The 22,638-nt window shown below is 40.3% G+C and overlaps 1 protein-coding gene across 2 annotated transcripts; it reads right to left on the bottom strand.

Moving 5' to 3' along the window:
- Positions 1-3,866: 3,866 nt before the first annotated feature.
- Positions 3,867-20,535, bottom strand: myrfl (myelin regulatory factor like). 2 transcript variants are annotated; one of them, XM_031859287.1, is made up of 25 exons: positions 20,444-20,535; positions 20,281-20,359; positions 19,371-19,507; positions 17,740-17,833; positions 17,198-17,259; positions 16,433-16,838; positions 15,076-15,279; positions 14,781-14,976; positions 14,183-14,259; positions 13,684-13,794; positions 13,519-13,612; positions 13,223-13,423; positions 13,028-13,136; positions 12,823-12,932; positions 12,133-12,278; positions 10,493-10,666; positions 10,325-10,387; positions 9,309-9,355; positions 8,786-8,947; positions 8,520-8,567; positions 8,324-8,408; positions 7,654-7,728; positions 6,527-6,638; positions 5,652-5,723; positions 3,867-5,410 (listed from the first exon to the last, which is right to left on the bottom strand). In XM_031859287.1, exons 3-25 carry the CDS (start codon positions 19,441-19,443, stop codon positions 5,282-5,284), a joined length of 2,850 nt encoding a protein of 949 aa, XP_031715147.1. In that variant the 5' UTR covers positions 19,444-19,507; positions 20,281-20,359; positions 20,444-20,535; the 3' UTR covers positions 3,867-5,281. The 2 variants fall into 2 exon arrangements, with proteins under 2 accessions (XP_031715147.1, XP_031715148.1); XM_031859288.1 differs by having other exon boundaries at positions 9,309-9,349; positions 20,281-20,532.
- Between the last annotated feature and the right edge of the window lie 2,103 nt (positions 20,536-22,638).

A 22,638-nucleotide genomic window follows, 5' to 3' on the forward strand; every position in this document is an offset into this window, starting at 1 on the left:
CCACACCTGGTTTACCTGCTGCACCCGTCTGCTGCTGGACGATCGGAGGCAGGAAACAGGTGCTGAGAGAGAAAGGACAAACATGACAAAAAAAATAATAGCTCAATGTGGTGTAAAATAGTAAAAACTATAATTTAAAAGCCAGGGCTCCAGATTTAAAGCCTGAGATAAAATAATGTATGACACACAAACACACACACACACACACACACACACACACACACACACACACACACACACAGTTATCAGATTGTCGTACCAGACTGAGTTTCCAGTTTGTCTGCAGACAGCAGCAAATGTTTCCATCCAAGTTTTTATTTGGTTGTATCTATTTTCTTTCTTCTTCATTTATTTAAATGTGAAACGTAACATCACATTTCAACATCTTGGGCTGAATTTCCCCCCCAAAAAATGTGGATGTTTGGAGGCTTGGCTTTTAGCTGTTATGGGAAAATTCAACACATGAAGCTGCTGCGCTTTTTTTAATTGTTCGACTTTATTGACGAAGGTTTGTGGTAGACTCTTTTTAACACTATGGAAAAATTACAACATGTACCTCTGAGATGTACAGTAAAGAGTACATTTACCTCTGAGATGTAGTACAGTAAAAAGTACAACATGTACCTCTGAGATGTAGTACAGTAAAAAGTACAGTATTTACTGTTACCTGTGTTCTCTACTGTCCGACTCCTCCTGAATCTTAGAGAGATGTCGAGCCCCCAGCCTGCACTGCAACACACACACACACACACACACACACACACACACACACACACAGGATAGGGTATCAGTTAATTACATGCCTCAGAAGAGGACGGATGGAAGCCTGGAAGAGACAGTTTCCATGGTGACAGGAGACATCTGTCCATCAGACTCCGAGCTGACAGATGACACCGCTACACACACACACACACACACATAAACACACACTGCGGAGTAGAGATTAGTTACCTGTAGAAACTCAGGAACGTTACACCTGTTTTTTTTTAGTTTGGATTAACAGTTTACCTCAGTCCCTCTTCGTCCAGTGGGCCCCACATTGGACCTTATTTGAGAAACGATGTGTCTGGCAGTTTAGCGGCTAGAGACAAATCATTTTTTGATCCCGTTTGCATTGTGCCATGAATTACACCGATGATGTTTGTCAATTTAAAAGACAACTTTGCACATCAAGAAAGTCTCAATGTTTCAGTGTTTGTGTAAAACCGCTCAATGAAGCGCATCTCTCCACCTGAAGGCGGCGCTAGAGGAAATGCATCAACAGACACATAAAATGTGTGTTGTGAACTTGTTTTGGTTCAAATTCTTGGACGGATAGATGTTTGAGTTGTTATTTTTGTAAGAATGTAAAGTTTAGTAAAGGTTTGATTGTCATAAAAATCCACAGGGTTCATCCTCTCCTTTAGATTGTTTTGTAGTTTAAGAAATTAAAGATCCAGATCTGAAACCTTAAACAACAATCAAAAAGACAACTTCTTCAACTGTAAGGCTACAAAAAATATTTGTTATATATTTTCTGAAATGCCAAACATGAATATACTTTATGTTAAATAGAATAAAGCATGGGAAATAAAACATAACACAAACAATACACCCCTTTAAAAATCATTAAACGGTGTTAATTAAAAGCATCTTGTATCAGAATGAATCTGCAGAACTTGTAATCAATATTACTGCAAAGACAATATGTCTTGCTTTCTTCTGCAGAGAACTTTTCATCATATATTTCAAGAATCTAAGAGGGAAAACTTAAAGTCCTGCTCCACAAAATTAGATTTCTGTAAATAAAAAAATATTTTTTTAAGAGAAAACACATCTGAAATCTCCTGCAGCAGCTTGAAATGTTCTTGTTTTTAGAATCCTTTTTAACGTTTTTCATTGCGGCAAATACATCAACGTAGTTAAAGAACTGATATATATATATATATATACACATATGTATATATATACATATATATATACATATACATATATATATATATATAAGTTGAGTATTAAACAGGTTTATATAGTGACAGATACTCACAGTGTGCTGGACGTCCATCTCTGCGTTTGTGTGTTTCCTTTCTTTACTTTACCTTCGTCTCTGCAGCGGAGACGTTTCTCTCTGACACCTAATTAGTCTGTTTCTGCTGCTGCACCTCCTCTGCCTGAATTAGTCATCAGTGTGTGTGTGTGTGTGTGTGTGTGTGTGTGTGTGTGTGTGTGTGTACAGCTGAGGGAGTTCACATGTTAAGAAAACCAACCGTCTCTCCTTAAATTTACATTCATATGCAACGACTTTAATTTTTAATTTGCAGTTAAAGTTACAGTGAGGAACCTTTACCTGGTCCTGAACCAGTCTCAGTGTAGTCCTGATCCTCGATATCAGGGGTGCCCACACTTTTTCGGCTTGCGAGCTACTTTTAAAATGACCAAGTCAAAATGATCTACCTACATTAAAAATGCTGAATATATATATATATACTGAGTATACTTTATATTTGCAATATATGTTGGCGTACCTTGCATAACTGCATGAACCCTTATGGCACAATACAATTCTGTACATGTTTGGTCATTACCTTACTCTGATGACTTGCACTGAATGGGATTGGCCAGAGTTGCATAGTCCGGACAGTAGCTGCTGGTAGCCCGCCTCAAGCAGACTTCAAATGATCATCAGTCATGGTGGAACGGTGTATGGACTTAATGTTCTTCATGTGGGAAAAGGCTGACTCACATAAATGAGTAGAGCCGAATAATGCAGTCAAGAAGGTATCACATGTCCTCATGTTTGGGTACTTTTGCTCTGTGAGAAAACTGTCCATGAGCCCTGGACTTCAGCTGAATGTCAGCTTGCAGTGTCAGAATCTCATCCTCCACTCCAGACGAGTTCAGGTGAAACAGCGTGGCAATTTTTGATGCGAGTGAATCAACTTCAATATCTTCCCGAAATGTGCAGCACATAAGTGTAGCAACTGGCTCGAGTAAAGCAACGTCTCGAAAGCGTTTGTCAAACTCTGACAGACACTTGTCAATCTGCTCTGTGTAGCGCGCACTGTCAAGTTACGCACACGCCTTCTGTTGAGTCTCCAGTTCTGACGCGAGGTTTTGGAAGTTTCCCAAATCATGGCGCTACAGCTTTAGCTTCTTTAGTAGAAATAAATTGGAAGGCTAACTAATTAGCTCGCCGGAGTTTTGCAGTAGCTCGCGTGGTTGACCGCGCATACGTGGTGACCCGTGTGTTAGAAAATCAAGTGGCAAATGCCATGCGGACATCTAATTGTTTTTGAATGGCATGCGATCTACTCACACTACCTCCGCGATCGACTGGTCGATCGCGATCGACGTATTGGGCACCCCTGCTCTATATGAACCAGTCTCAGTTTGGTCCTGATCCTCTATCAGACCTCCATCAGTAAATAGACCATCAGAGAGAAGATGGTCTGTTTCTATAGAGTTATTCTTAATGCTCGTCATCAGAGCCACCGGGTCGGATTCTGGTGAAACCAGATGAACTCATGCAGGTTCACCAGAAACTCCTTCAGCTCAGACTCCAACAGAGACCGGTCCACTGTGGACAGACCCAGATCCTCCAGCAGAGACCGGTCCACCATGGACAGATGCAGATCCTCCAGCAGAGACCGATCCACCGTGGACAGACCCAGATCCTCTAGCAGAGACCGGTCCACCGTGGACAGACCGAGATCCTCCAGCAGAGACCGATCAACCATGGACAGGCCCAGATCCAGGAGCTCCGGAGGGAGGAGAGCTCAGCCCCCCTCCTCCTCTTCTTTAGAAACACTACCACTTTAGTCCACAGGGACCGACTAAATCAACACAAAATGAAAGTTCCTCATATTAACTTTATTGTCAATATATTTTATTTATTTTGTTACGGTATCCACTCCTGGTGTAGATGCACTGCATTTTAAACTTTTACTGTTAAGTATTTTGACAGAACATCTTCCACCCCTGCCAATATGGATGTTAAAAACACTACAAAAAGTAAAGAGGTCAATAAAACCCACATATTCACCTATTGTACACTGTGGGGACCTAAGACATCACACAGCATTGTGGGGACTAACCTGCATTTCTGGGGACCAAAGTGTGCGTCCTCACAGTTTTGAGTGTTCACTTTGATTTAGATTTAGGTTCAAATTAAGGTCACTATAAAAGGCTGCGGGGTGAATTTAGTCAATGAAAGTCCTCATAACTGGCGACATGTTTTACATTCCAGATCCTACATTGTAGATTTATAGTTAAAATAGATGCAATGACATTTTTTTAATATACCTCACTGTTTATTAGTTTTAATTTCCCATAATGCAGAGCATTCAGGATTCAGTCATGTTCAGTTCAACTGATAGAAAAGATTAATTCTTTAATTAATAAACAATTTCACACAAATCACTGAAACTACATATATATTTTTACTTTTAACAAATAACTTTACCATCTTGTAATTACTGCTTTTCGACCAAAGTAAAAAAAATTAAACTCCTAAATTTAGAAGAATATCTTTCTCAGGGTTTTGTTGTTTGAGACTAAATTACAAATAACAGTTGAAGTGCGAACAACAAAATTTCTGATATCAACATTCCGGCTTTTTTCTCAGAATTCTTGCTCAAAAATCAAACTTTGCTTGGGATTTTGAAAATAATCCCAAATTTCTTCCACATAGGTGTGAATCCTGTTCCATCAGAATGAGATCAGTACTTTACAGCAAATAAACTTCATCAATAAAAATAACTAAAACACAAAACAGCAAACTAATTCATTCCAGGCACTTTTCAAACTGAGCAATGCCTCGTCACAGTTTGCATAGGTCAACTGTATACTATACTCATATTTCCTCTTTCTGTTTTTACAGGCCTAAACAAGGTTAAACTCCACAGTATGTCACAAAAAAGCCAAAGATTTGAGAAAAGCCAGAAAAATAAAGGTAATTCGAGAAAATAAAGCCATTGACAGATATCTGTACATATCTGTTGTTCTTGTGTTGGTCTGCATCACTACAAGCTAAACACTTTCTCAGAAAGAGGGAAAGAAATGACAATAAAGATAGTAAATAGAAGAACATTAAAGGAGATATTGTGATTATCTGATCCGAAAAAAGTCCACTGTATCTCTTTTTTTTGCAATTTCCCGGAACAATCAGCAAAAGTGATGAGTATGACAATAAAATTGAATTTGCAGCTTAAAAAAACCCAAAAGCAGAAGCGATGACAGTCTGCTTACTTTACTCAGATTGTCTTCTTTGTGTGAGACCAACAAATATTTAATATAATTGCACTTAATATATTAATATTCTTTTGTTATTTGTCTTTAAATGTGTGTCTGTGCAGCGTCTATAGAAGTAGAAGTGGTAGTCGGTGAAGAGCGCCCCCGCGTAGTGATGGTCAGTACTGCAGTCAGCTTGACCCTGAGAGGAGAGACATGTACAAGCACTTATTATTACTTATATTAATATAGTATGGATGCTACAAGATAAAGGCTGTTGTGTGTATATATAATATAGATATAATATGATGGCATATTTCCTGATATGCCATCATAGATCTGTTAATAATCAAAAAATAATAATAAAAACAGGGGTCTTGTGCTTAATGAAACCCTTTCTTATAGAAGCAGAGGACAGGAAATAAAAAACATCAGTTTCTTACAGCCACTGTAGAGCGAAAGTGATACGAGCTGTGATAAAGACGAGCGACGTGAAGCGCCCATTCATGTTCTCCCTGAGGAAACACACAGAGAGACGAAACATCAAAAATTAGCTCTATGTTTACTCAACAAACGCTCAGTTTTCAATAAATGTCACATCAAGCACACACTTTTTAAACTTATCTTTGGATTTAAAACATAATTTAATTTTGAACCGTTTCTGAATGAATGTTAAAAACAACTAAAGATTATTATCTTTTTAAATTAATCCGGATATTATTGATTAGATTGATCTTTTGGTGCCGGAGAGAAGAGAAAACATGCTCATGACATTCTGTATGTTGCAGTAACACGCGTGTCACTGTGTGATTGGTGTCCATGGATTAACGTGAGCGTAGCTGTGATTAGCATGTTGTTGTCATGATGTGAGAGAAACCCTGCCACATATCCATTATTCATCAGTGTTTACCCCACACACACTGCATTATTCACTGTAATGTAACTGAGTTAGTGGACTGGAACCTCAGTGACCCTAAAACCAATATATGCACACACAGAAGTTGATCCAAGCACGTACATGTATAGTTTTCCATCACAAGCATTGATGTTCAGTTTGCCTCTATTTTTACAGGTAGCAATTTTCCTTTAATTGTCCATAAAACACATAAAAGTGTGTATTGAAAACTTATTTGGCTACTTTCGGTGCTTATTACTCATCACTACAGACAAATATGCTTCCATGTGCTTCTGTTTTGCTTTCAACCACGTCAGTAGGATCAGAAACAGCCAAATAGAATATAATAATGAAACTGTTAAAGCTCAGATTGTAATAAATCAATCAACCAATCAATAGGTAATGTTAATCTACGATATCTACCTGTGTGTTTGGTGGGTATCTGCTCCCAGTGACAGTGTTCATATCCAGCAGAGCAGAGCAGGAGGCCGACTCATCGAGGCCACACAGATGAACCACCAGCAGCTCTGTGGAACTACACAGAAGTAAAAATAAATATATATAAAACATGTTTAATTTACTGTCATATCTTTAGTTTTAGTCCCTAATTTAGAAAAACAACTGAGAAGAATTAGCTCAATTAACCCAAACTGTGAGATAGCTAACACAATGCTATTGCCAACATTTGAACGTTAGCATCAACTAGCTATGTTAGCTAGTGTGCTAATTTGCTGCGTTAGCAATCACAAAAGTTATTTGAGCAGATATTAGCTATTACTGTGTCCCAATTCTAATACTTACACTATTAACATTGCAAATGTTAAATTTTAATTAGTTAGATATTTTTAGAATTTGTATTTTAGTAACAAAAAGACATTTAAAAAGTATGAGTCGATGAGTCCAATATTAGCTAAGTTATGTATTTTTGACATTAAACAATTCTCTCTCTTTCTTTACTTGAATACCTTTAGTTTGGTAAACAAGTTTCTATATCCACAACCTCTTTTTATAGAATCTTCTATGTAAGCAGTTGGACACATAATTGTTATCTTTAAACATTAGAAGCAGTGTTAGCAAGTATGCTAATCAGCCGAGTTAGCATATATTAGCTACTACTTTGTCCCAATTCTATAAACTATAGGCTAATATTGTTAACACGACTTTAATGTTTTTTAGTAACAAGAGACATTTAAAAAGTGTTGACTTTAGCTAAATTATGAATTTTTAACTCGATCAATTTAAAATAACCAAACATACTATTTTTCTGTAAAACATTTAAAGCTATTGTTGTTTTTGTACCTTTTGTTTGTTAATAAAGTTCCCATTTCCAAATCATCATTGATTGTATTATTATTATATTCAGACTGAAGATAAAGTTATTATTTGTATGTAGTATTCAGTTGGACACATTTAATTGTTAGCTAAGAAGTTGACCTAAAACTTATATATAAAGAACATATATAGAATTATATCGTGGTCTAAATTCCTGTTTTCATGGAGGTGTTTTCGACCAGATATTGTTTGGATGTTTACAGTCGGTGAGTACTTACTTCATGAGCAGCGTGACTCTCATGTTGACTGGGACAAACTGGCTGATGGGAACTCTGTAGGTGTATCTACCTGGTCTGAAGGAACCACAGTGAAAACATATCAGCTCACATTTAAACAAGTTGTTTTCTAACTGAGGGGAAAACTAAGCCCCAATATTCAAAAGATAAAATAAATTAAAAGCTACAAATTTACAAACATGTTGATTTATATATGTCAAGAATTTGACATTTCAGGCTACAGTTTAAAACAAGCAAACAAAGTCCAAATGAATCAGCTAATAAAATATATAATAGTGTATAATAGTGAACACAGATAAGGCTCATTTTTCTGTATTGAGTACTTTTACTTTTGAACCTTAAAGTACATTTTTGTGAGTATTTTTACAGAAGAGTATTGCTGCTTTTACTTATTTAAAGAATATAAATACAACTGCATATGACTGTTTATAAGCTAGTGTCTAGGCGCTTCATCATAAATCATGAATCATTGATCATCATTGGCTCTGAGTTTTTAAGTGGTTCTTTAAACAAACCCTCCAAAAAATCTGCTGCTGTTTTTCACATTAGTATTGCTATATAATTATCTATTATCTATAAGGCTCTTACTCTGTTGTAGCACACAGATAATACAGTATTTATGGTGTATTTATGGTCTGTTTTCTTCACTTACCCACATTCGCCTCTCAGGCAGTATTTACTGTCAATCACCCGCTGGTTCTCTTTGATCATGAAATAATGGATGGTGGTGTTCGTCCCTGATAAAAGATAATTATTGAGATACATCACATTGTGTGTAAATGTTTTATTGGATTGTTTTAGTCAGCTCAGTCGCTGTCCTCCCTCCAAAATGTGACGTGAACACTCACAGTCTCTGGCATTTTTCAGCTTGTTATAAAGTTTTTCTTTTCCCATTTCTGTAGAACAAAAACACACCAACCATTACAGCAGGAATCATCATCACATCCAGTTAGTACTGAAAGTAATGACAGTGATATCCAACCGTGTGCATGTCTTTATTTGATATATAATCTATTTCAAACATTCATTTATATGATGCATACATCTGTTTATTTTTGACATTCCTCTTTCCTACGTTCATGTGTATATTATGTATGAAGGAAGCTGTTGTTACCTGTCAGATCAGACGCTTCTTCTCCGGCTGATTTGGTGGAGGTGATGTTGGAGTCAGTGCTGCCCCCTGCAGGTGGTTCACAGCAGTACACCCGTTCACAGTACAGCAGGTCACAGAAGTCCACGTCTGGGGGCCAGGGGCCATGTGGACTGGTGGGTGGGACTGGTCGAGAGAAGTGGGAGTTAGCGTTATAAAAAAACAGGTGGTTTAAACATTCTATTGATCCACCTTTTAAATTAGCATTGCTGCCAATATATGTGAGGATTTGAATCATGTGAAACAAATACAAAATACTACATTTAACTCTAGCGCCTCTAATTGTCTTCTGGAATACAACATTGTCACCATGTCAGTATGTGAATGAATGAACAGTCAGTGGCTATCTCTACATGATCTGACATTACTTTGGACTCTGGATTACCTGTTTATCCAGGTGAACAGGATACATAATAATCATTATTCAGACTATATCCTACATTAAAGTGAATGTAAACACAGTCCGTGTTGTGAAGTTGTAGGTTACCTGTGCTGCTCCAGGCTGTGGTCTGCAGAGGAACCACACTGCTGTTACTAGCAGACAAAAACAACAATCAGAAAAAACAAAACCCCACACAGAACACGAAAATTATGTCGTAATTAAGTTTTATTGTTATTGAAAATTATGACAACCCCATAAACATCACAGGCAGATTTGGAGGCAGTGACTAACAGGCTTAAAAGTACTGAAGCAGCCCACAGGACAAAACGTATACGTTTACATTTCCAGTATGGATCAACGGTCCCGCAAATGTCTTTGCATCTACATGACTAATGGGGGGAGTATTAAATGAGAGCGCTGCAGACAATATTATCATATTGGGCAACTCCTCACCGTCAATGTAAGTTGTTTTTTTTTGCCACAGACAGACTCTGGTTATTATTATGGAAAGAGAAATAAAACCTTTTTCTTTACCTTTCACTTGAAAGGTAAAGATCAGTTTTTATTGACTGTCTCGCTGACGGAGAAGTCTTGTTCAGGAAATCTCAAGTTTCATCCACTTTGTCAAAATCAGCTTAATATTCAGCCATGACACTGGAAGTTTTATAAAATAACACCAAGCTACAATTTTATTACTCCAACACGATAAAACTCTTGCTTACATTCCTCTCTTCAACTCTCACTCAGATCAACAAGTCACCTCTCGGAAGATTCCAGAACAAGACTTCTCCTTGAGCAAAACTTAGTTATACACAATAATAAACACACCGGATCAAGCGTAAGGTTTTATTACTCTGTAGGGTTCTTAGCATAATGTTGTTCGACATTTATAATAACAATCTGAGCCTGTCAGTGGTAACAACAAGTACTTTCAATGGACGTACATCGACAGTGAGAAATTCCACCGAAGGATTACACTAAAGCCTGTATAGCGGCTGTCGTCTGCAGCGCTCTCATTCAATACTGGAGCAATTTAAAAACATATTGCCCCCATTAGTCACTTAGACAGCAACTGTCAGTGGTGACAAAGGGAATACTAATTAATTAAGTTGTTCTTTTACCTGTTCTGCTCAATGTCTCCATCCCTCAAATTTAGAAAGAACAGAGCTGTGATAGAGATGAAACTGCACACAAACACAGAGCATAATCGTGGTTAATTAATATTTGTCTTACTTCGTTTTACATATTATTGCAATGAAGTAAAAACAGGAAGTGACAGCATGCCTCACCACAAAGCCATGGTGGTCATCAGGGTAAAGATGCTGGCCATGAGGACTTTATGACGCTTTATGAAGTGGCTGTACTTCTGACTCCAGCCTGGTTTCTTAGCGTTCCCAGTCTTGGTCTTATTCCCAGTGTCCGTACTTGGCGTAATCGACACACTGCTGTGTTTCCTGGCTTTCCTGTTAGAGAAAGCACAAGACTTCCACCTTTTATTCTGAAATCACAGACGAACCCGGTGGATTTATTTTTGTTTACCAGAAACCAAATATGATCCATCATTTCCACACTTTCAAGCTGAATATTTTATTTTAAATAAATGTTGGTTAAGTCACTGTATATCATCGAATGAGGTAACACGCAACATAACCACGCAACATAACAACGCAACGTAACAACGCAACGCAACAACGTAACGCAACAACGCAACGTAACAACGCAACAATGTAACAACCCAACGTAACAACGCAACAACGCAACGTAACAACGCAACGTAACAATGCAACGTAACAATGCAACGTAACAACGCAACAACGTAACGTAACAACATGACTGGCGTAAAATAAACACGCTAGTTACGCCCCTAACAGATTCTCTTACGTAGCGTTACTTAACAAGCGTAACTAGCGAACTTATACAACAATCACTACCAGTAAACTGTCTTACGTAAGAAGTGTAAACTCAACGTATACTTTTGGTTTTACTCACAACACTAGCAACGGCCACAAAAACTAAACAAATTTAAAATATCAACGTATCTGTGGTTTGCAGAAACCTGCAACGGAACATATTTTCCTGACGAATGGGCCGGATTTAGTCTCTCTCCCACTAATGGAACCCCTCGTTGCATTTGCAGTATTATAAACTTGGTGTTTGTGGCGACATTCTTGGGAATTCCCGACACTGGATCTATGGGAACCAAAAACCCAACTGCAATTACCGCTTATCGCCACAAGTGTCGCCAAAGAGAACAAAACAGAGACCTTTGAGATTTTAACTTTAAAAACAGTCTTGACTGCAAAAAGTAAAACAAACAGTTCTGTGAAGAGCTTTAACCAATAATAATTGAATAACTAAATAGTAATACTTTCAATTAATTATCAACACTTATAAGATCAAACCTCCATTAATCTCAGTCTGTAATCTTGACCACAGTTCAGCTGCTAACCTACTGTCCTTCAACCTGCCTCGTGGAATTATGACTCAGTTCGTCATTGCCTACATTTCCCACAATGCCTTTCAACAAGAAACATACAATGGGTAAAACCATAGCACAGGAAATGGTCAGTTTGTGACGCTTCACAACTTCATCTTTATTTTTAGCTGCAGTTAATTCTTGGAAGTCTTTTACGGCTGCAGCTCCTCAGTCATTCACACAAACATTCTCAGTAGCCTTCAGAGACTCGGTCGGCCTTGAACTGTGATACACTGATAACACAGTGATGCTGCTGTTATGTAACACACACACACACACACACACTTTATCAGTACTCATGGTGTTCTACTTAATAACCTGAACTGCCCTCACACACAGATTACATGGAGTTATGTTTTGTTTTTTTACAGTCAGTATTACAGATGAATAAACGAATGGATAGATGGATGAATGGATAGATAGATGGATGAATGGATAGATAGATGGAGGTACCCGGTGGAGCGCAGGCTTCCTGTCAGGCTCTTCAGCTTTGCCAGTCGGCGGTTCCAGACCTCCAGCTCTTGGATCCGAGTCTCCAGGTTGTCTGTGAGCTTCGAAAGCTGCTGCACCGCCCCCACGTTCTCCATGAAGATCTGCTCCTGGAGGACGAAGAGGAAGAGGAGGAGGAAGAGGAAGAGGAAGAGAGAATCAGAGGAACTACAGTTTGGACACAAATTCTTTGTTAAGTGAGATTCTGTTGTGCTGGGACAGACGTAATTCTTCATTTTCAACTTCAGGTTTGGTAGCATGCTTGTTGTTGAGGCTCATGGGGACGGTAGTTGTTCAGAGGGAGCTAATAAACTTGGATCTTTGGTCCAAAGCCTTTTATCTGACAACATGGACCGAGAAGCACCAAAATATTTAGATTTTATACCAAAAAAAAATACTTAAAGCATTATTCAATTAAAACAATTGGTTGGTGGACGGAAAATCATTAATTATTAAACTTTTGATGGTGAAAGTCGATTTTCTCTGTTTCATTAAATATATTTTGGTTCTGGACTGTTGGACAGAAAAAAACAAGACATATGAAGACACCATGATCAAAATAAATAATAGATAGATTAAACAACATACGACGATCATTAACCAACAGAGACAAACACATCAGAGTGAGGAGGAAGAGGAGGAGGAGGAGATTACTTTGTCCACCATCAGGAAGTTGTGAATCTTCTCTCCGTCAGAACAGGAAACGTCTCCGACCTCCGTCACCGCCGATGGCAGCAGCTCCTTCACCTCCTGAGCTATTATACCTGAAACACAATCAGAAAGCATCACACTCACCTGGCGCTATGAATAAATAACAGTTTCAACGTTGTGATGGAGTTTTAACAACGTGTCTCGTCACCTGTCTGGTGGGTGTGGTCTATCCCCATGGTGGAGGCAAACTCTGGTTTAAAATCAAACTCAACTATTCTCATCTGAGTGATTCTCTTCAGCTGCTGCTCAGAGTCGACCTGAAAAAACAAACAGATGAGCACATTTGTTGTGAGACGTTTCCATAGAAATGTAAAATGTTACTCCCATCTGTACGTCGTCTTACCTCCTGTATGTTTTCCTTGGCGCGGCGGTCGGACGGCTGCATGATGGCGCCCATCACCTTGGCATTGCCGCAGACGACCAGCGCCTCATCGGGGGAGTCGGTGTTGATGCCCACGCGGCCCTGACAGACCATGGCGTCCTTCTCCGCCCCACGCTGCCAAAGGGCATCCCCGTCCATCTCGAACTGACCCGGGTTAGAGGCCTGAGGAGGGTGAGAGGCTACAGTTTTATAAATCAGACATCTTCCTTATTAATTCATGGTTCATAGTTAATTGGCTTCGAAGTCGGTGTTGATACCCTGACAATGATTCTCTCCGACGCCAGAGCTGTGAGGAGGAATGTCTCCTCTCCTCCCACTGCAGCGTACAGGCCGACCACCATCTGAAAATATCTACAAACAACACAACACAATTAAACACAATTCATTCATTCTTTAGTTCATTCATAAAGTCACCCACACACCTCTGGTCGGGGTTGGGTTTGCTTTTCTTCCTCATGTTGTTGGACGTCGTCTCGCTGAAGTGCAGTCGGCCGAGCGTTACCTTCGTGATTTTGCTGCTGGGCAAACTGACCCTAGTGGAACATAGTTTATCGTTTGTAAAATATTGCATTACTGATCTGTTAAAAGTTTAACATAGAAAACACTGAAAACAAAAGTTACTAATGAACCATATAACATTTCAAGCCAACGACTGCAATGACTAGGTTTTTGAGTGCAGTGAGAATAGGCTCATCGCTGCCCCTTGTGGTCGGTGAAGTAAAAATACAAACAACTGGTTTGCTCAGGGATTGGCTATTCACAAAGCCCCTCCCCTAACAGCTATCATCCAATCATAACGAGGCACAGCAGGGCTGTCAAGCTTAGAATTCTTCCACATTCGTGTTTTCTACTTGGATCATCAACTGGTGAGGATGTTGACTTAACTGACTTAACATGGTGCATGTAGGGATGCTTCCCTACCTGACAGGGTGGAAGGGCTTCTTGCTGCGGTCGGGTTGAGATTGCTCAATGGTCACCTGGTGGCTCGGAGATTCAAGCTGTGAGGAGTGAGAACAACAGGAAAATACTGAACACCCCCAGCTGGTTGGGTTTCCGACAATATTCAGCAGCTTTCCAGTTTCTCTGAAAAAACATCTTGTAGGTGTAGCGGTGTTTCATCAAGATGCTGTAAGCTATATCTTGTAAGATACCAACAAGTCACCAATCCATCCCAGAACCAGTTGGGTTTTGTTGACGTTAGAGTTCGGCCTCTTACAACGACACTGAGGTTAACACTGCTGATCTGCAAGTAGCTATAATGCTACCGGCTACTAGGCTAGCAATGTCTCCCTGCTTTCAGTGTTTGTGCTAAACTGATCTTAGATTATTCTGGCCCTTTTGCAAATTGTTTTCTCTTTGTACTATTTTTCAGGCCAAGTCCTGGATGTTTTTTTACGTCTTTCATTTGAAGCTTGAAGGCCAACTGAATTGTGAGTAATTTATCTTGAATCATAAACGCATACTTCTTTGTCTTTATATTTTGCTGGTCACAGAGCGAAGATATACGTTATTTACGTACCTTGACCCCAAACACTTTTATCTGGAAGTGGTCGACCTGCTGCGGCCCGCCAGGTGTTCTGACGTATTTTGGCTCAGCGGCCACGCCGATGTGAACAGTGACCTGGAAGTGGTTCTTCTTCTGGCAGATGAAGGCCTCGTCAGCTGCAGAGTAGTTGAACCCTTTATCTGTGTCGACGTGGTAGGCAGGAGGAGACCTGGAAACGCAGAAGAAGAAATCAAAACTGCTCCTTTGTGCAGGTGCTTGGTGCTTGATTTTAAATTAAAAACACTGATTCAGCTGGTTCTATACTCACATTGTCTGGTAGCTGCCGTCGTAAAAAGGGATCCAATCCTCCAGCCTGTAGTGTTCCCATGTGAGAAGTTGGTAGGATCCTGAACTGCTGACGCCGTTCCCTACACTGCCACCTTGAGTCCCATCACCTTCACTGCAGGTGGCCTCGATTCCTGCCGACGGTTCCTCGGACTCAGATCTTCTTCTTTTTTTACTCTCTGAGGAGCTGAAGCAGGAAGAAACAGAGCTCAGACCAAACAACCAATAATTAGAGATCTCCACCTACCGACCGTCTGGGGATTTCTAAATGCAAAGTTTTGTCTAGAACAGCGGCAAGAACGACAGCTAACAAACCTACAGCCCTTACACGTTCTAGATTCCTACAGGCCAATCCATTATTATCTACATGCATGAGGACGTACATGTCTGCCGTGAAGGGATAACGCGGTGTTATTGGTTGACGTCTTCTAGGACGGGGCTCCAGGGGAGAGAGCCGGAGACTCTGAAAGATTAAAACTTGCAACTACAAGTCATATTCTTGAGCCTTTTACTGGCGGAATGATAGCTCTGAATCTTTACATGTTGCTATTGGTAATGCTTCATCCTCTACTGCCCATCTAACTTGTGGTGTGCCACAAGGCTCATTTTTAGATCTTCTACCATTTCTGTTTACATACTTCCTCTTTATATTATCTGCAAATAAGTATACATTTATATGCTGACGACACCACGTTGTATATTTTCATGACATAAGTGCCTTGAAGAGATCAAATGCTGGACCTCAAACAATATCCGATCCACATATCCAGATCAACCCAACATCAAGCAACAATCAACTTGTACCCAGAAATCTGGGAGTCCTCTGACTTCATGTTTGATGCTCAAGTCAAGAAGGTTTCCCAGCCTGAGAATATAACTGAAATGGAGTTTCTTCTACCCTCTGCTGCACTGGAGAAAGCTGCTTTTATCCACCTGTTACTACTATAACTTAATGTATTCCTGTTCAAGCCAGAGTGCAATCACCCTATTTTAGCCTCCCTTCAACTGGCGACCAGTTAGTTGAAGAATTGGTTCAAAATGTTGCGTTTAAAATACATCTGTGAACTCATGTCTGATTATGAACTGGACCATTACTGGAGGTTCCTTGGTCAGTAGCTAGAGTCTAGATCCAGATCCTTGAGGTTTCTTAGCTTTGGGGGGCCTTTCCAGACGAACCCAGACTGCTACTATCGTGTCAAGTTCCTTTTTTTTATGACATATTTATTCAGCCAGTCAAATATTGAAATTTTCTGCCAAACTTACAGAATGTAAAAATGACAATCTGGCGACTCAGTAAAGACTGAAAGCCACAAAACTGACAGTGCTGAAGGTTTGCTTACCAGGTGTGCAGCGCTGCGGTGGACTCCAGCAGGTAGGTTGAAGGTGGCGTGGTTAAATTTGGGACCAGGCCCGGACCGGCGCAGGGCGTGGCATAGCTGTTGGAGGGGGGCATTGGCGGGGAAGGTGGTGTGGGAGGGGTGTAACCCTGCGGGCAGCTCTCTGGACTCACGTAGTGTGTGTGTTCAGGTGAGCGGTGTGTGTGCTGGTGCAGTGGAGCAGGTGAGGTCCCAGACTTGATGTAAGTGTTTGTGAGGCCCAAAGTGTGGAGCTGATCGTGGGTCAGCAGCTCATGGGGGGCTGGGGCGGGGTCTCGGTCCTTAAAGCGGCAGGACGTCGAGGGGGCGGGCCGTTGTGTTGGCTGGATGGTCTGCAGGTTGGACCAATAGGACGCCTCGTAGTGGAAGTCTGCCAATCAGAGAAGTAGATTTTGTTTCACCCTGTTTGCTAATTTTCATGTTAAAACAAACTCAAACCAAAGACATAAACACTGTCACTAAATAAGTCAGCCCTCCTTTTTTTCACACTCGCATTTACAGCAGAATTTTGGATGGAAATCAATTAAATTTGAAGGAGTTGCCGCCATCTGTAGATTTGTTTGTAGAGGCGTAAGGTACAGTTTACTTTAGCAAACTTTGATATGTGAATTTGAGCTGCGATGTATAAACCATGTTGATAGTGCCGACTTAAAATAGATAAAAAAGACAATCTTCTTTATTTAAAACTTGTCTTGCAGTACATGTTGTGGCTGAAGCTGTGAACAGTACCTGGTATCTGTGCAGGTGAACAGGCCTCCGAGCTCGAGTCTGGAGGAGACTCAGGGAGCATGCTGGGAAAACAAACAAACACAGAAACCAATAAAGAAACACATCAACAGTGTGGAGTATCTAGTAACCCACGCATTCATCAGCTGGCAGCTTGTAGACAGAATATAGTATTTCTTTCATTTGTTTTCTCAATTCCATAGAAAGTTTTATGCTTCATGGGATCTCCTCTTTCTGTAGACAGACGTCTGTATTTACAACGTCCCTCAGCTGATAACCAACTAGGTCAATGCTGTTTGTGTGTGTGTAGGAATGAAGACGACACCGTTGGTTTCCTGTTACTACTACCGCTACTCGTCTAGTTTATTGCATACTATGTACACTTTTTTAATCACTTAAAATATAATCATCAAAATGTAAATAACAATATGTGTATTGGACTTTGTAGGAGCTTTTCTGAGGAGTAAATTACACAAAAACATCAAATCAATTGGTGAAATCAGGAAGTGTTTTCCAGGAGTGATTAAGTTTCATGTGAATCTTACAAGCTGCTGGGATCCATGTCATTACTGAGGTACTGCTCCAGGATGCTCGTATCCACAGTGACAGAGCTGTCCAACACACCTCTCACATCCTGACCTGCACACACACACACACACACACACACACACACACACACACACATAGTAATACATTACTCTTTTTGCACTTTTGATTTTGGATCAATTTTAGCATCAAAGTGTCTAAATGTGTTCTTTAAATTACAATTTTTACAGTTATGATTTGTTCTTAAAAGAATGCTCCTTGCGAACAATTCTAACTTCCTCAAGGACCCCTGGAATCACCCTAGAAATCTCTGACATCTTTTTTCTTCGAGGACCACTACCTTGAGGACAACATGCCCTCAAAAACCACCAGAAACACACTAAAGTCAAACTTTAAACTCCGTCAGAACCCACAGAAGCCCCTAAAGTAAATCTTATTCTGCAAGGATCCTTGGAGCCTTGTTCCTCCTTAATGAAAAATATTTCCACGTCCATGACTAGTGGAACCACTTCATAATCAACTTGAGTCTTCTTAAGAGCCTCTTGACCCTTCCTGGACCAGTACAACTTCCTCTATCCTGGAACCTCCATAGGAACCACTTGAATCTCTTCAAGCACCAGTGGAACCTCTTTGTTTAGGACCTCTAGATCTACCTGAAGGACCTTTTGAACTTCCTTTAGAACCTCTTCAAGAGGAGCACTTGACTCACTTAAACCTCCCCAAGAAGGACCACTTGAACCGTCTCAATAACCCCTTGAACCCCCTCCTCAACCCATGGTACCTCCTCAATCGCCACAGGAATCCTTGGCGACCCCGGGAACTACCTCATGAACAAAACGGATCTCCTCAAGGGCAACTAGAACTTCATCAAGGAGCTGGGGAACCTCTGAAAGACCACTGGAACAACTCAGAGACAACTAGATCATCGCAAAGTCAATTAGAGCACGCACGGACCTTTGGGCTGTCCTCTTCAGATCCAATAGAATCTATTCAAGGAGCCGAGCAAGGTCCACAAGAATGACCTCAAGGATCAAAACATCTGCCTCTACAACCTGCACCACTTCCAGGACAACTTGAATCTTCTTAAGAGCACTTGTTCAGGACCAGTAGAACCTCCTCTAGAATTCCTGAAACCTCCATAAGGACCACTTAAACCTCTCCAAGGACCATAACATCTTCCTTCTACTCATGGACCATGGACTGCCCTCTTCAATGACTAAAATAAACTTTTTAAGGAACCACCTCAGGTTCACAAGAACCAACTCTTCAAGGATCAATATATCTGTCTCCACAACCCGAACCACGTCCAGGACAACTTGAATGTACTTATGAACACCTCTGTCCTTCTTTAGGTCCGATAGAACCTCCTCTAGGATTCGTGAAACCTCCACACGGACCATTTGAACCTCTTCAAAGACCAGTGAGACTTCCTTCTCCTCATGGAACATGGACTGTGGTCTTCAAGGACTAAAATAACCTTTTCAGGGAGCCCACTTAGGTCCACAAGAACTACCTGTACCTGAAGGACTTGAGCATCCTCAAAGACACTTTGAACCACTTCAAGAACCAGAAAGCCACATGGATTCCTCTAGTGACTCTTGGACTGAAGTGACGTTATGAGTCTGCTCACCACTGAAGAACTGCTGCAGCGCCTCGTTCTCTCCCAGCACCTGGAGAGGCAGCCGGCCTGCTGCATGCTCCATGCTGCCCAGCAGGAGGCGCTGCAGCCGGGGCGTGAGGAGCAATCAGGAGGGCCACCTGCTGGAGCTGAGGACAGACAATGTGTGTTAAAATTTAAATTTAAATGAATAAATACTAAATAAATAAATAAAGATGCTTTGAATATTTACATTTCATGGTGTTGACGTAACATTGCAGCTTTAAAACATTTCTAAGCATTGTGTAGCTTCAGGGAGCAAAAACAGGCTTCTGTAGTTTTAAAGCTACTTGACAGAACATTTAAGGCTAAATTTAGTTTAAAAAGCAGAAAAGAAGGCCACATAAATAAAACAGGTAAATTGCTGCAATTCAATCATTTTTAGAATAAAGAGAAAGACAATCGCGACAGATGTTCTGTTATGTGCAACAATAAGATCTGGCGATGGGTTTCTGTCACTTCAAAACATGACATTTAACTGGAATTCTGACTGCATCCTATTGAATATGTGAACAAACATGGAGGAACTAGCAGACTTTGTGTTTAGTGCAGTTTGCACGAATAAAAATCAATAACAGAAGTGAAAGTGATGTTTCAATATTCATCAAGAAGCTGCAGGTTTATACAACAGACCTCCCCAAAAATAATGAAAAGAAAACATTTTCAGCGTAATTGCAACACAACCAAACCAATAATTAAAGATTTTACACGTATTCTGGCTCCACAGTTCATTATAGACTTATTATAGGAGCTGAGGTTCAGCTTCCAAAATTCTAAATTCTAACCAAAACTCACACAATTGTCAAAATGTTGTAAAACTTGAAAAGCCAAAATGTCCGTAGTGAGGCAGAAGCGTTACGCAGACATATTTGTTCAAACACACCTGTCCGTCTCTTCAAGATGGCCGGCAGTCCGTCGATCAGTCAGTCTATACGAGCGCCTCGTCCTCAGGTACAATCCATCTGTTATTAGAGACAGATATTTACTCGCACAAGTCCTGCAAATGTGTCAAGTCTTCTTCTGTGGTTTTAAGTTGTGAAATTGACCTTCTAGAGATGAATTCTTCTTCTTGTTGTTTGTGGCGTCTGTGGGTCGTCTCTGTCCGTCTGAACTTTGAGCTCTGAACAGGAAAAAGGTGAAAGACATTCACACACCTGACGCTAGAGTGTGTGTGTGTGTGTGTGTGTGTGATGAGGTCATAAACCATCTTGCTGGATGTGCACACTTACACACATGTTTTTGTATATATACTTGTGAGGACCCTCATTGACAACCATTCATTCCAGACATTCTAACTCTTCAATCTTAAAATAAATAAATAAACATTTTGGGAAATATGCCGAGTTAGAGGAGAGGTTTGACACCACTCTCATGTCTGAACGGTAAATATGAAGATACAGCCAGCAGACGATTAGCTTAGCTTAGCATAAAGACTGGAAACAGAGGGAAACAGCTAGCCTGGCTCAGTCCAAAGGTAACAAAGTCATAATGTCTGTTCTGAGACTTCAAACTTACAGTTGATGAAACAGCAAAAATTGGGCAATTTGTGAGGGAGACTACTTCACCGTCACAATATATTCATACGAGTCTGCAGTTATCTTTTCATATCTGTACATTGTTGTATTGGATCAAGGTAAGATGTCCTGTTATGGGCTAAAACTGGACCTCATAAAGATAGAAGTACACACACACACACACACACACACACACCTGTCAGATTCTTATCTGTTGTGCGTCATGAGTAAATACTGTCCTCCACAGACGATGTGTAGGAAGAGGAAGACGTCCATCATTTATCCAGCAGAAGGTGCTGACGACACGGCAAAATAAGAAGTTGAGAAGAGGTTAACAGAATCAGTGTAATTATCGCTCTCTATAAAAATGTTTCTACAGCACTGTAATCAATGTAATTATTGCACGAGAATCAGTTCAATTGGTGCACTGTAATAGATGTATTAATAGCACTATAATCAATGTAATCATTACACTATAATACATGTAATTATTGCACTAGAATCAATGTAGTTCCAGTGGTTCTATGTATCAATGTAAGTATGTTGAAAAACAATGCAGTATACCAGTAAAATAATCTGAGGTATTGTATATGAAGTATTTATATTCATCTCTTACTGAACATCAGTGTCAAATCAGATAAATTCAAACTAATTCCAGACGAGTGTAGCTTCTCGTCTGTCCAGCAGGCGGAGCTACAGGGCAGTTCTTCTAGTCAGTCAGACACCGGAGAGCCACATGGGCTCATTCAACACTCAAACAATGTGTTCACAGACAGGAGAGAAGTTCAGCTTCTGCAAACTTCAGGCAGTTCATATGAAAATGATGAAGAAACGCAAGTTGAGACAAACCTTTGTTATCAGAGATATTATTATTACAGTGAGCCAGAATCAGTCCACGGAGGTCTGGTTGGACACGTTGGTTGATCTCCTAATATTGTGTGATTGGTTTACCGCTCTGGCAGCATGTAAAGACACTGCAGCAGGTTTTTCAAGTTTAAAAACAACAAGACCTCCAAACTAATAGTAATAAAATATGTTTGTCATTGTTTAAGCTTTGGTTAGCTTTAGGCTCAAAATCAAACCTGCAATAACTGATATGTGTGTCCTCTTGTTTGCAGCAGCATCAAGCTGTTCTTATTCCCACATGTTACAGATCAACATGAGGATTCATCTGTAGTCTTTGTGTTTGTGTCACCTGATTAATGGAAGTCCAATATTCTCTCTGTGTTTGGTCTCCACCACCTCCGGAGGTAAACATCGGTCTCTTTATCTTCTAAATGCTCCGCTATGTTCAGCAGCTAACTGAGTCGTTCTGCTGTTTGCTGCCGAGCAGGAAGTGAACAGAAGCTTTCTGTAGCTTTTTCCTCTGAAAACGCCTCGATGAGAGCAGTGAGAGTGAACCAGAACAGTAAAGTTGATGAACAATGAGATAAAAGTCGCTATAAAGCTGCAGGTTCAGGTGGAGCTCCATCACGACCAGAGATACACGACACAGTGGACGGTTATGGGTGAAGTTTGGTCACAGAAATGACTTGATCGTGGTTTAAAAACTTTACTGTTGCTAGGTGACAAAACGCCAAAGACATATCAAAGTCAGTGGTCGTATCGAACCAATCATCCACCCTGACATCCTGTTCTTTAGTCCAACTAAACAACCAACAGATACAAGAGTTAGACGGCAGGAATTTAATTTAATTCCTGGCAGCGTGAAGACGGCTTTAACACAG

This window comes from Anarrhichthys ocellatus, unplaced genomic scaffold (assembly GCF_004355925.1).
Source record: "Anarrhichthys ocellatus isolate YVR2014 unplaced genomic scaffold, GSC_Weel_1.0 scaffold21, whole genome shotgun sequence".
NCBI lineage: Eukaryota > Metazoa > Chordata > Actinopteri > Perciformes > Anarhichadidae > Anarrhichthys > Anarrhichthys ocellatus.